Source organism: Neofelis nebulosa, chromosome 9 (assembly GCF_028018385.1).
Source record: "Neofelis nebulosa isolate mNeoNeb1 chromosome 9, mNeoNeb1.pri, whole genome shotgun sequence".
Classification (NCBI taxonomy): Eukaryota; Metazoa; Chordata; class Mammalia; order Carnivora; family Felidae; genus Neofelis; species Neofelis nebulosa.
Genome location: NC_080790.1, coordinates 26,466,925 through 26,479,531, shown reverse-complemented (window position 1 = coordinate 26,479,531; position 12,607 = coordinate 26,466,925). Strand labels below are relative to the sequence as shown.

Genomic DNA, 12,607 nt, shown 5'->3' with positions numbered 1-12,607 from the left:
TCCCTTCCCATTAAGGGTAACCACTAACCTTTTTTTTAATGTTTATATATTCTCGAGAGAGATAGACAGAGACAGAGTGTGAGTGGGGGAGGGTCAGAGAGACAGGGAGACACAGAATCTGAAGCAGGTTCCAGACTCTGAGCTGTCAGCACAGAGCCTGACGTGGAGCTCAAACTCACAAACTGTGAGGTCATGACCTGAGCCGAAGTCGGACTCTTAACTGACTGAGCCACCCAGGCGCCCCAACCACTAACCTTTTATGGTGGTCACTTTCTTGTTTTTTATAAACATGACTTTGTCAATTGGATTGTGGTAGTGGTTGTACAACTAGACAAACTTAATAAAAATTATCAAACTGTATACCAATGATGGATGAACTCTGTGGCATGTAATATACATCATTAAAGCTGTTTAAAAAAAAACTTTGCACCTCAATATGTATCTCTAAACACCATCACTCAATTTTGCCTGTGTTTGAACTTCACACAAAGGGAGCAACACAGTGTAAGTTCTTTGGTGTCTGCTTTGTTCACTCATAATACTTGTGTAATTCTCCATGTTCTTACACGTGGCTCCAGTCATTCATTTTCATTGGATAACACTCCACTGTGTTATACCTATTTACCCATTCTGTGTTGATGGACATGCTGATTCCAATTTTTGGCTATTGTGTACCTTGCACATGTCTCTTGTGGCATATGAACATGCATTTCTGCCGGGGAAAATCAAGAATAGAATTGCATATCTTGGCTTTTAGTATTAAAAGCATGTTTCTGGTACTGTACTTCTAAACAAGAGCCCTGACAAAGAAAACATGGCTTGGAATGTCAGGTATGGACTAATGCCAACTTAACCTGTTCAATTTCATAACCTACTAAACTTCAGCCTAACGGGTTTTCATATCCTTCTACACACCCACTATTTCCTCTGTCTGGATAGTCTTCCCTCCCACCTCTGCCTAGTTAACTTTTACTTACTCCTAAGATTATACCTTAGGCATCATTGCCTAAGGGAAGGCTTTTCTCATCTAATTCTTCTATTATACATTCTCTTGCTACCACAGACTTACAGTTCTTATTTCTCTATTTGTTGCAATTGTTTTACAACTTGTGAAACTCTCTCTCCAAAAATACTGGCTCATTAAAGTTAGGGTGTGCATGTGTGGTTTTTGCATACCACTGTATCCTTGTACCTACCACAGTACCCAGCACATACAAGAGGGGGCAATAAATACCTGATTGATATCTATTATCTCTTCATATTCAGGGTACCCAATTCAAATGCCATTTCTTTTGAATGTTTTATTCTTGGGACCACCACCAGTACCATCCTTTGAAAATAAATTTTGATTGGGCAAAAGATTTTCCTAAGTCCCATGGGGCAAAGAAGATCGAATATGAGGGATTTAGCACCTAGGCCCATCATCATGAATAAGAGTAAGAGAAAATAATTCTGTATAAGGATTACAAAACATATGGAGTGTTTCCTTATCAAATGGTGCATCCTATTTAAGTAATACTTCACATAGCAACTGATTAATTCCACAAAAGTGAGTAGGGTCATTATAAAATCAAGCAAAAATACATAATTTCATTTACCTTCAACAACGAGGACTTATTATGTGAATAGCAGCAATCCACTTGTATTTGATAAAAGTTGCTCAGTGGCAACTATTATAGAAAAACCAAGGTATCTGTTCTCGATAAACCTAATTTACTTATATTCCGAGCGTTAAGAAAATTATTACAAATAGCAAAGTTTACTTCTCTACTATACTAATAACCTTCACATGCTCTATTACAAGTTCAAAATACTTTATAAAAATATTTTTTCATACCAATATCTAACTTTTAAAAAATCTCAGTGATAGCACAAATATACCACTGAACTAGCCACAAGGGATGTTTAAGGAATTTTTTTCAAGCACTTGCAAACTACACATATCTTCAAAGTAAAAACGCATGGATATTTTGCATAAAATAAGAAAAGCTGAAACTACGGTTACTACCAACACAAAAATGAAAAATTGGGTATTATTTTACTGATGCCATCTTAATCATCCTGACATTCTTTCCTTTAATTAACCTCCAAGATGCAACCTCAGCATATCAAAAGAATTACAAATGAGAAATCTAACCTTAAGCTTCATGCTTAATAATATGCCTTCAACAGGGAATATTCTCATTTCTGAATTTCAGACCACTACACTCCATAGAGAAAAGGTAGGGTCTAAAATGTATACCAGTTTGTTACAAAGAAAATATAATCACAAGTGGAACTTTCTTCAGAAGATATCATGATTTGAAGTTCAGAGACAGAAGACTGTCTAGCCTTATTAAGGTCAAAATCTTATTTTGGGATTTATTTACAAAATGGCAACAGAGTCTCAAACATACTACTGTTAGGAAAGTACACAAATGAGAAATAAAGCATCTGTAATTCAGTTTCTAAAGGGAAATTAAAATGTAGTGAAAGGGAAGATGTTAACACAAGGGTTCCCTTCAAGAACCATTTATGAAAGGTGGTGACAAAACACTATTATTTTGGGGCACCTGGGTGGCTCAGTCAGTTAAGCGTCTGACTTCAGCTCAGGTCATGATCTCACAGTCCGTGAGTTCGAGCCCCGCGTCAGTCTCTGTGCTGAAGGCTCAGAGCCTGGAGCCTGCTTCAGATTCTGTGTCTCCCTCTCTCTCTGCCCCTCCCCTGCTCATGCTCTGTCTCTGTCTCAAATAAATAAATAAAATAAAATAAAATAAAATAAAATAAAATAAAATAACACTATTATTTTATGTTATCAGAGCAGAGAATCGCTGAGGGTGATTTTTAGTTCTATCAAGACTTATTTCAGACTGCTATGCCATGCAACCAGAAAGAATTATATTAATACAAGCCTATGACGTGTGTTGTCATCCTTTGCTGCAAAGAACAAAACAACAAACCCAACTTGTTCACTATAAAAAAAGAAGAAAAAAAAAAAAAAGAATTGCATGGAAGACATTATAACAAAACTTAAAAATGTGTCACAATTTCCTAAAGCCTAAAACTGGCTAAAATATGCATAAAAATGTAAAAGATAAATAAATAACAATCATCTTAAAATATTCAATTAGTTTTGCTCAATATGAAAAATATTCTGTTTTTATTACATTGTAGAAGCATTATTTTATTCAATGTTTAAGTACAATGTAATTTCAAAAAATAAATTGACTGAATTTTAAACAATAAACAAAAATATCTACCTCATTATTTTCAGTCAATGCGAATTTTCACTAATTTAGAACTCTATATTAGCATTTTAATATTTGGGGAATTTTTTGGAAACACACACCATTATATAAAACTGTCTTATAGACCTTGGAAGTAAGCAAGTTTAATAATGGTTCATAAAAGTTTACAAATCTTCCTAAACTGTTTTCTAATACAATGAAAATTATAGAGATTTTGATTTTTAATCCAAATTTCAATTATTTTACAATCAATTTGAAATATAAGTAAATATAATTTACTCATAATTCTCCTTTTGAGGATTAACATTCATCACAATTGCTACAACTGAAAACACACACACGCGCACACACACAACTAGAAGAGACTATCTGGCGAGTTCTGTTTTAAAAATACTAATGAACTAATAATTAAGTTGGAATCATGATTTAAAATCAGTATGACTTAGAAAATATTATTATATAAAAATTCAAGGAAAGGACATTATCACGGTCAGCTTATCATTGTTAGCAGTAATGTCTCTTGTACAAATTTACAAATTACATTTCCAAACTGACAATCTGTTTTAACTACTTTGCTCATTAGCCCATGAGTATGTTGGTTGAGCTTGAAACATGATAAAGAGTACCTACATATACCCTAAAGAGCGGAAGTTCTCATGATTAAATGTTGTTATTTTTAAACACCTTTTTAGAACATAAATACCTCATTTTATCTTCATCATTAGGGAATAAACACAATACAATATGTAAACTTTGCATTCACATCTTAAAGAACTGATAGGTTAAAAAAATTAAACCAGTTTTTGATAGAATGGGTCCCAAAATGGCTTAATGTACTGCTTAGTAAAATTCTACCCCCTGGGACCAACCCCCAAACTTCTTGGGGGAAGATTCAGGGTCAACACTATGAATATCAAATATAATAATTGACTGTAACAAAGTAGTGACCTCAGGAATTTCTTATGTGTGACAAATGTTTATTTTACAGTTGCTACTTCTGTAGCTATTGATCCTTCCTCACAACTTCATATTATTTTAGGTTCCAGAAATTCTGTCCCTCTGGTGCTTCAATCTATTGTCCTAAGCTTGTTTTTAAAAATTAGCATATGTAATTTTCACATTATTCTGGCTCAAAGATAGCTCCACCCTTTTCCTGTAGCTTAAAATAAATTTTTCCTTTTTTTTTTTCCCCCTTTTTTAGTGAAAGGAGGAGAGATGGGTTTGGTACTTTGAAGACTTGCTTCAGAGTTGCTAGATATCTCCTGATGCATAAAGTTGTTAAAGGAATGGTATCATATTGAGGACAGCAGTTAACTCTTCCAGCTGAGACCAGAAAGGATAATATAATTTGCTGATAGTTACCAGGCATTTGCTGTTTTATGGACATAAATAAAATATTTAATCTACTTTACAAAGTTATATTAACTAAAGTATACACCAGGGTATATGAAATAATTTGCAACAAAAATTTCACTAGTTAAAATTTCTTAATATTTCCCTTAGCAAATACTGTACATTTGTTAGAGTACCTGATACTTGTTTAGTAATACAGGACAAGGTGTTATAAAACAAAACACACAGCTGGGAAGCATTTTATTTTTTTCTACTTCATATAACATTATTCAAGACCACAAGATTTTAAAGGTCTCTTTCCAGCAACTTTTATGACTTAGGAGTACCACTTAAAAATATTTCTGATGCTATAAATATTACTATTTCTCTACATATTGACAATTTTAATAATGCCATATCCATTATACCTCCTGCTCCTTTGGTCAGAAAGATAAACATAAACTGAAATCAGATATTTAGGCATTCAAAAATAGTTTTTCAAAGCATACCAAGAAAACCAAATCTACAGCAGCAACTGTTAAAAAATTAGTTTTAGTTGTTATTAGGACTCTTAACAAGGACATACTGAAGCATGTATGAGATTTTTAAAATTATACACAATTTAAAAAACAAATCTGAATTTATAAATAAAAGATTAATGGCCAAATTAAAGAAAGGTTAAGCATCAGATTGAAAATATCTCAATTTTTAGGCTATTCAGAAATATATTTTGTGAATAAAAAGAATAATTTCATAAATATATACGTATAAATATAAATATATATATACAGGATCTGCAATGTAGGAGAAAACCCTTTAAAGAAAAAACTGCGCTTTTAGATTATTAGGATGCTGCCATATTTACCCTTTGAATGAAATATAATTACCATTCCAGGTGCTTTTGGCACAAGTTTTTAGGTGAATATTGACACAATCTTAAAAACACAATGCTTTTAAATTTTATTCACTGGAATATGAAGAATCAAACAGAATTCGGAATTCTGACCAAAAAAAAAAATCCAGATAACTGCAAATAATTAAATACAAAAAAATGTTGTTTTAAAAAGACTTTCAACCTGCCTTTACATGTGGAACATGTAAAATTTTACCAGCAACAGGATTTCTTCAATCCCCTCAGCAAGAGTTCCCAGCCTATACACACAAATGTAACGTCTTTTTCTACTCATATATGACTTAGATCACACCCCAGTATATAAGGACAAAAAATAAATGTATAGTAAAAAGATTGGATAAATCAGGAGAGGCTTTTTGGTCTTGAATTCTTCACCCACTAACAATGAAGCAGCACTGTAGGCAGCCCAAAACACACCAAACAGCTTTAAAAAAAACAAACAAAAAAGACAAAAGGCAGCATATTAGCAAGTCAATTAACATTCTGGGTATCAGACAGTAAAATAACATTCACAATAGTTTCTTAAAACAACCCTGACAACCAATTGTGGTAAACAATAAAACTTAATGTTTAAGATTATTATTAAGAATGTTTATCCTTGCTTTGTTCCTTGACGTATGGAAATGAAGTCTTTTGTTATCACACTTGTCTAATCCTAGGAATGACTCGCAGTGCCTATTAAAAAGAGAATCCGGGGATTCACTCTAGCTTGCTAAATCAAAATCTCGTCAGGAAAGGGTTTTGTTAATTAGTCTTTTTAACAGAGTCCCTGGTGATTTAAGATAAGGCAACTTTTGGCCAACTGAAAGAAATTTGGCCAACTGAAACAAATGTGCTGAAAGTAAATTAATTTCATTACAAAGTAAATTTTTTTCCTGTTTTTTCTTCTAAGAAGTAGGAAAACAGACTAAGCGAAAATTTTACACAATGTTTATGAAATAGAACAGCATTTTCCCAGAAATAGGTAAAAGTATGGGGTTAAATAAAAAGGAGGAAAAAATAACAGTTTGGTCAAGAGTTTAATTAAATACAAAGTACTGTGCTTTTCAGATTATACGTGTACCAAATTTTAAGTTATTTCCACTGGAAACTTATAGAACACTTACTGATGTAGTTGCTAACGGCATTTTATAGAATAAAATTAAAGGAAGAACTTCAAGGGTAGAAATCAGAGAAACTATGATAGAAAAGGACTTGGCACAGGGCAGGATATCTCAACCTTGTACTACTGACATTTTGGAGCTGGATAATTGTTATGGGAAGCTGTCCTGTGCATGACAGGATTTTTAGCAGAATCCCTGCCCTCGACCCATGACATACTAGTAAGATTCCACTCCCAACATCGTTTGTGACACCCCATATGTCTCCAGACATTGCCAAATGTCCTCGGGAGGCAAAATCGTCCTTGAGAACCACTGGTAGAGAGGTCAAAAATAAATACCGACAGCCTGAAAATGTATTTGAGATGGTCCGGTTTTCTACTGTTCTTTTTAAACTAAAACAAAAAGCTACAAAATATTTTAGACTTTCAGAAAAGTATAGGGAAATATATGAAATAAGATTATGATCAAATTGCATTTGTATGTCATACATTTTTTTTGTTATAAGTAAATAGTTAAAGATTGGTAAGAATTACAGAGATTTAATATTAAAAAAATAATGCTTGTAGATTGAACTGTATTCTAATGAGATTTAAATGATAAGAGTTTTGCAACATATTTCTCCATAAATCTTGGACTTGGAAACAAACATACAATGGCTCACTACAAACAGAAGATTAAACAATTAGGAAAAAAAACTAGGGAAAGAAAAATCTGAAGTTTAAAACAATTGTATCCTAAAATTTTAATGACAAAAGACTTTCCGGTTCATAATAATACATTCATAAATTGCATACAGAATGCTAAACACCAACTTTCAATTGAACTTGATTACTAAAAGTGACCAGAAGACACACAGTTTTAGCAATTTTGGGAGTAGTCTTAGAAGTATTCAAACAGGCTTTAACCCAAGTTAAAACAACACACAAGCAAGAAAGATCCTGAATGATTCAGTAAAGTGGTACGTTCACTAAAGCTAGATAATTACATGTCAGCAATGGGGCTAGCTTCTGTACTGTAAGACTTTTAAATTAAGTGCTGATAATGCCAATTAAAAAAAAAAGATTTCAGGATTAGAAGGCAGAGAGAAGAATGATCTGGTACTTGGTCTCTAAAGTGATCAAGTAGTTCTAATATACAAAGATGTTCTCAAAATATTCTTTTATAATATTTGTAATAACAACTACTAATTGAGTGTCTTCTCTGTGCCAAGCATAAATACTTTACCATTTTGATAATGAACCCTAAAAAACAGTTGTCAAGATTCCCAATTTGCAGAGGAGGATAAGAAAAGGTATAGCCCCAAGAGGGGAGCAAATAAGTGGAAGAACCAGAATTCGAATTTAGAACTAATTGGTTCCAAAATCTCTACTCTTCTCAATACCTAATACTTATATCTCATTATTACCCTGTAGTTAACCAATTCTAAAAGGAATCTTTTCTCCCATATATTAGAATTAGTAAGGGACTTTAAATAAAACCAAATGTCATAAAAATTAATTGGCTGTACTTAAAAACAAATACTTTAATGTGAAGGCTACATAATGGCAGTTCTGAAAGTGGTAGTCTTAAGAAGTTCTGTATTTTTGGGGCACCTGGGTGGCTCAGTCAGTTAAGCGTCTGACTTCGGCTCAGGTCACGATCTCACAGTTCATTGAATTCAAGCCCCGCAACAGGCTCTGTGCTGACAGCACGGAGACTGGAGCCCACTTCAAGCGGCTCTCTGCCCCACCTCCACCCCTGCTCACATTCTCTCAAAAATAAACATTAAAAAAAAGAAAAAAGTTCTATATTTTCTCATAAAGAAAAAAATTACATTCATTGTGTAATATAAAAACATGTGCTAAGCATTTATTTCCCAAAGTTGTTCAAAATTTAGGTTATCTTACTACTTAATACTTAATATTATCAGTAAATGTTTAATATGCATTTATGTTAATGTAAATTTAACACAGCATAAAGAAGTGCTGATCTCTGCAACAGAGAAAAGCCAATTTATTACAACCATGTCTTTCATATTTGATAAGGGAGTTATTATTCAAATAGGAGTACCAGTTATTAAATAAATGTCTGGTAAAATCTTAAATATAAGTCACCCACAAAATCTAACTCCTATGAAGTTGTATTATAAACACAGAGAAGAGCCATTTGCAGCTATGGGGATGGAACTAGAGGGTATTATGCGAAGTAAAATTAGAGAAACACAAATATCGTATGACCTCACTCATATGAGGAATTTAAGATACAAAACAGATGAGCATAAGGGAAGGGAAGCAAAAATAATATAAAAACAGGGAGGGACACAAAACATAAAAGACTCAAATACAGAGAACAGAGGGTTGCTGGAGGGATTGCGGGAGAGAGGATGGTCTAAATTGGTAAGGGGCATTAAGGAATCTACTGAAATCATTGCTGCACCATATGCTAACTAACTTGGATGTAAATTAAACAATAAATAAATTAAAAATAAATAAAAATAAATAAAGGTTATGGAAAAGACCAAAAATAAACAAACAAACAAACAAACACAGAGAAGAAAAATTCAACATTAAAAAATTTATCTGAGGGGTGCCTGGGTGGCTTGGTCGGTTAAGCGTCCGACTTCGGCTCAGGTCATGATCTCACGGTCCGTGAGTTCGAGCCCCGTGTCAGGCTCTGTGCTGACAGCTCAGAGCCTGGAGCCTGTTTCAGATTCTGTGTCTCCCTCTCTCTCTGCCCCTCCCCTGTTCATGCTCTGTCTCTCTCTGTCTCAAAAATAAATAAACGTTAAAAAAATGTTTTTTTTTTTTAAATAAAAAATTTATCTGAGTGTAATATCCTGTATCCTGATTTGCTCTTTGTTCTTTACTCCTCCCTAGACATACATTATAATTTCTGGTGATTAAAATGAGAAAATAAAAGAAACACAATTGGTAAAATCAATGACTAAGATCACTGTTCCAAACACTTACAAATGTTTGATAGGTACAGACTACAATATTCTGAGGCAGAGAACTAGTATACTTTTGTTATTGGAAAATAGTTAATTTTTATGATATACACTACTTACTTTTATAAGTGTAGATACCACTTCAAATGATCCAACCACCAGAAGTATAGGGGCTATAACAATGAGAGGAAGTAGTGAATATCCTATAACTCCAAGAACTTGGCCATATGCAACCTGTGAATTTTCAAAATTTTAAATAAATATCATAGAAATCAAGGTAAATTATTTTAATTACTATTAAACATCACATATTTATTGTTGTACTTTCATAAATGTGAGACTTAAGAAGAAATCAACAAGTATCAGGGCATCTGGGTGGTTCAGTTGGTTGAGCACCTGACTCTTGATTTCCTCTCAGGTCATAATCCCAGAGTCATGGGATCACGCCCTACACTGGGCTCTGCGCTGAATGTGGAGGCTGCTTAGGAATCTCTCTCTCTCTCTCTCTCTCTCTCTCTCTTCTCTTTTCTCTCTTCTCTCTCTCTCTCCCTGCCCCCAACCCTTTCCTCCCAGCTCGTGCTCTCTCTCTAAAAAAATAAATCTTAAAAAAAAAATCATGAAGTATCATATGCCTTATATTTCAAATTATCATATAACCTGCTATGTTCCTACAGTCTTATCAATCTACTACTGTTTCAATTATCATCAATTTTCTGATACCCAAATCTACATTTCCAGCCTTCTCTCTTTTGAGACTTATATATCCAATTACCTTCACTACAACTACAGTATACTTTGTCACTACTTTCCTTAAAGTTGTAGAAGGATTACTTTTATTTAAAATTTTTTTATTCATTTATTTTAAGAGAGAGAGACAGCACAAGCAGGGAAAGGCATAGAGAGAGGGAGACAGAGAATCCCAAGCAGGTTCTGCTGTCTGTACAGCAGCCCAATGTGGGGCTGGGACTCACAAACCATGAGATCATGACCTAAGCCAAAATCAAGAGTTGGAGGTTTAACTCACCCAGGCACCCCAGAAGGATTACTTAAAGGGATCACAACCATCTTAATTCAAGCAAAAAATTCAAGGTCTAGAAAGCTACATGTGGTAAGCGCAGACTAAAAGGGAAGGGAGGGCAGGAAGAAGAGACTGAAGGAAAAAATATTTTTTAGTGGCTACTGTGTGTCAAGCTCTGTGATAGATCAAGACAGATCAAATGCAGCAACAATCCTTTAAGTAGGTATTACTGCCTCCATTATGAAGAAACTGATTTTTAGAGAGACAAAGTGCTTTGTTCAGGAAAGCAAAGTTGGTAGGAGAAAAGAGTTCAAATTAAGATCCAGGTCTCTTAACTCCTACATCAACAGTTCCAAATTACCAAAGCATTTAGTGATATCTTTTTTCATATAAATATTACATGGCATTGTGTTAAAACATAACAAATAATATGTAAACAAATATAATTTTAAATCTCCATTAGAATTATTTTATATTTCCATATGCAGAGTAAAAAAGTTTCACAGATAAATGTTATTCTACATTTATTTAAGGGTTTTAGGTTAAGATAATGGATTGAGCACATATATCTAGTATCATTCCCTCGTGAAACTATACTAAAAGGGGAAAAACTTTTTTTTAAAAGAGGCATAAAAAATGGAAACTAAACCACAAAATAATCATGCATTTTGAGAACACTGCACACGCCTGGGAGAAACTAAGTAGCAGAAAAATACATAGAGGCCATATAGGTTGCTCACTATGGAAAGGAGAACTGATCCCTAAGTGACACATTAAAAATGTATAAATATGAAGGCACACCTCAGCATTCACAAGAAGTGATAACTAAAGGCTCAGTGAGCTCTGGATGAAACCCCTGAGCCTTCTCAGAATACAGATAATGCAGATCAAGTTCATTCTCATTACTCACATACCTTACACTATTGTCAGTAATGTAAGCCCCAGTGTATATATGAAATCATGAATAAAACAGAAAAAAAAATAACACTATCAAAAGAACCAGCAACAAAAGTCTGATCCTAAACTCTGTAAGTTTAGATCAGACACATGAAATAAAGAGAATAAGTGTAATGACAAAAAATCCATTTACAAGAATCAAAGTATTCTTTTGTATAAGATAACTGTATAGTTTTGGAGAAAATAAAGTTTGATGAAAGTTATTTCCTCATCTTTATAGTAATTGTCAGTTGTGACACTTTATGAATGATGGTATTTTCATATCATTCTTTGTGGCCTGCATGGTGTATAGATAACTATATATTCTATATCACAAAATACAATGTTTTATTTCATTGATAATAGAATTTTCTTCAAAAAAGAGGCTTAAACAGAAGAACAGAAGATGGGACAACAGCAACATAATTTTGGAAGCTGGAAAGCAGATAAACAAGAGCTAAGTAACACGGCAGATCTTTCTACCAAATGTGACAAAAGAGGTCAAGATCTCTACATTTAGCAATCATTCTCATTTAGTCCACTGAATCACTTCTCTGCCTGGCATCCCCTCTGCTTTACTCTCTCCACAGAATAAACTACTAGGAAAAAAAAAAAAAAGAATAAACTGTTAGAATTCCTACGTTTAAAGTAATTCACAAAGTCTTATTTAATGGGGTAGCAATTCTAAAGGTGTGGCTAATGGGCTCCTGAGGGTCCCAGCAACTCTTCCAAAAGAATGGAAGGTCAAAACAATTTCATTTCTTTTCTTTTCTATTCTTTTCTTCCCTTCCCTTCTTTTCTTTCCTTCTTCCCTTCCTTCCCTGTTAATGTTTATTTATTTATTTTGAGAGAGAGAGAGCGTGAGGAGAGGGGCAAAGAGAGGGAGAAAGAGAATTCTAAGCAGGCTCTGCACTGTTAGTGCAGAGCCTGATGCGGGGCTTGATCCCATGAACTATGAGATCATGACTTGAGCCAAAACCGAGTCAGATGCCTAACTGACTGAGCCACGCAGGTGCCCCGATAAAATTCTATCCTTGAGCAAAAATTAGAATTTTGGAAAAGTTGTGTCTACCACTGTAAGGTTGACAGTTTTCTAGCACACATTTCTGATGAGATAGGAGGTGATATTAAAGAATGTGATTTTCTGTTAGT

General features: G+C 33.8%; 1 protein-coding gene across 1 annotated transcript in view; it reads right to left on the bottom strand.

The window, feature by feature from the left end:
• Window positions 1-4,397: 4,397 nt before the first annotated feature.
• Window positions 4,398-12,607, bottom strand: part of YIPF4 (Yip1 domain family member 4) — a 30,527-nt gene continuing 22,317 nt past the window's right edge. Inside the window, exons 5-6 of the mRNA XM_058682996.1 lie at window positions 9,622-9,735; window positions 4,398-5,896 (exon numbers count right to left, since the gene is read on the bottom strand). Of these exons, the coding sequence (XP_058538979.1) occupies window positions 5,759-5,896; window positions 9,622-9,735 (252 nt within the window). The 3' untranslated portion in view covers window positions 4,398-5,758. The remainder of the gene's footprint in view (window positions 5,897-9,621; window positions 9,736-12,607) is intronic.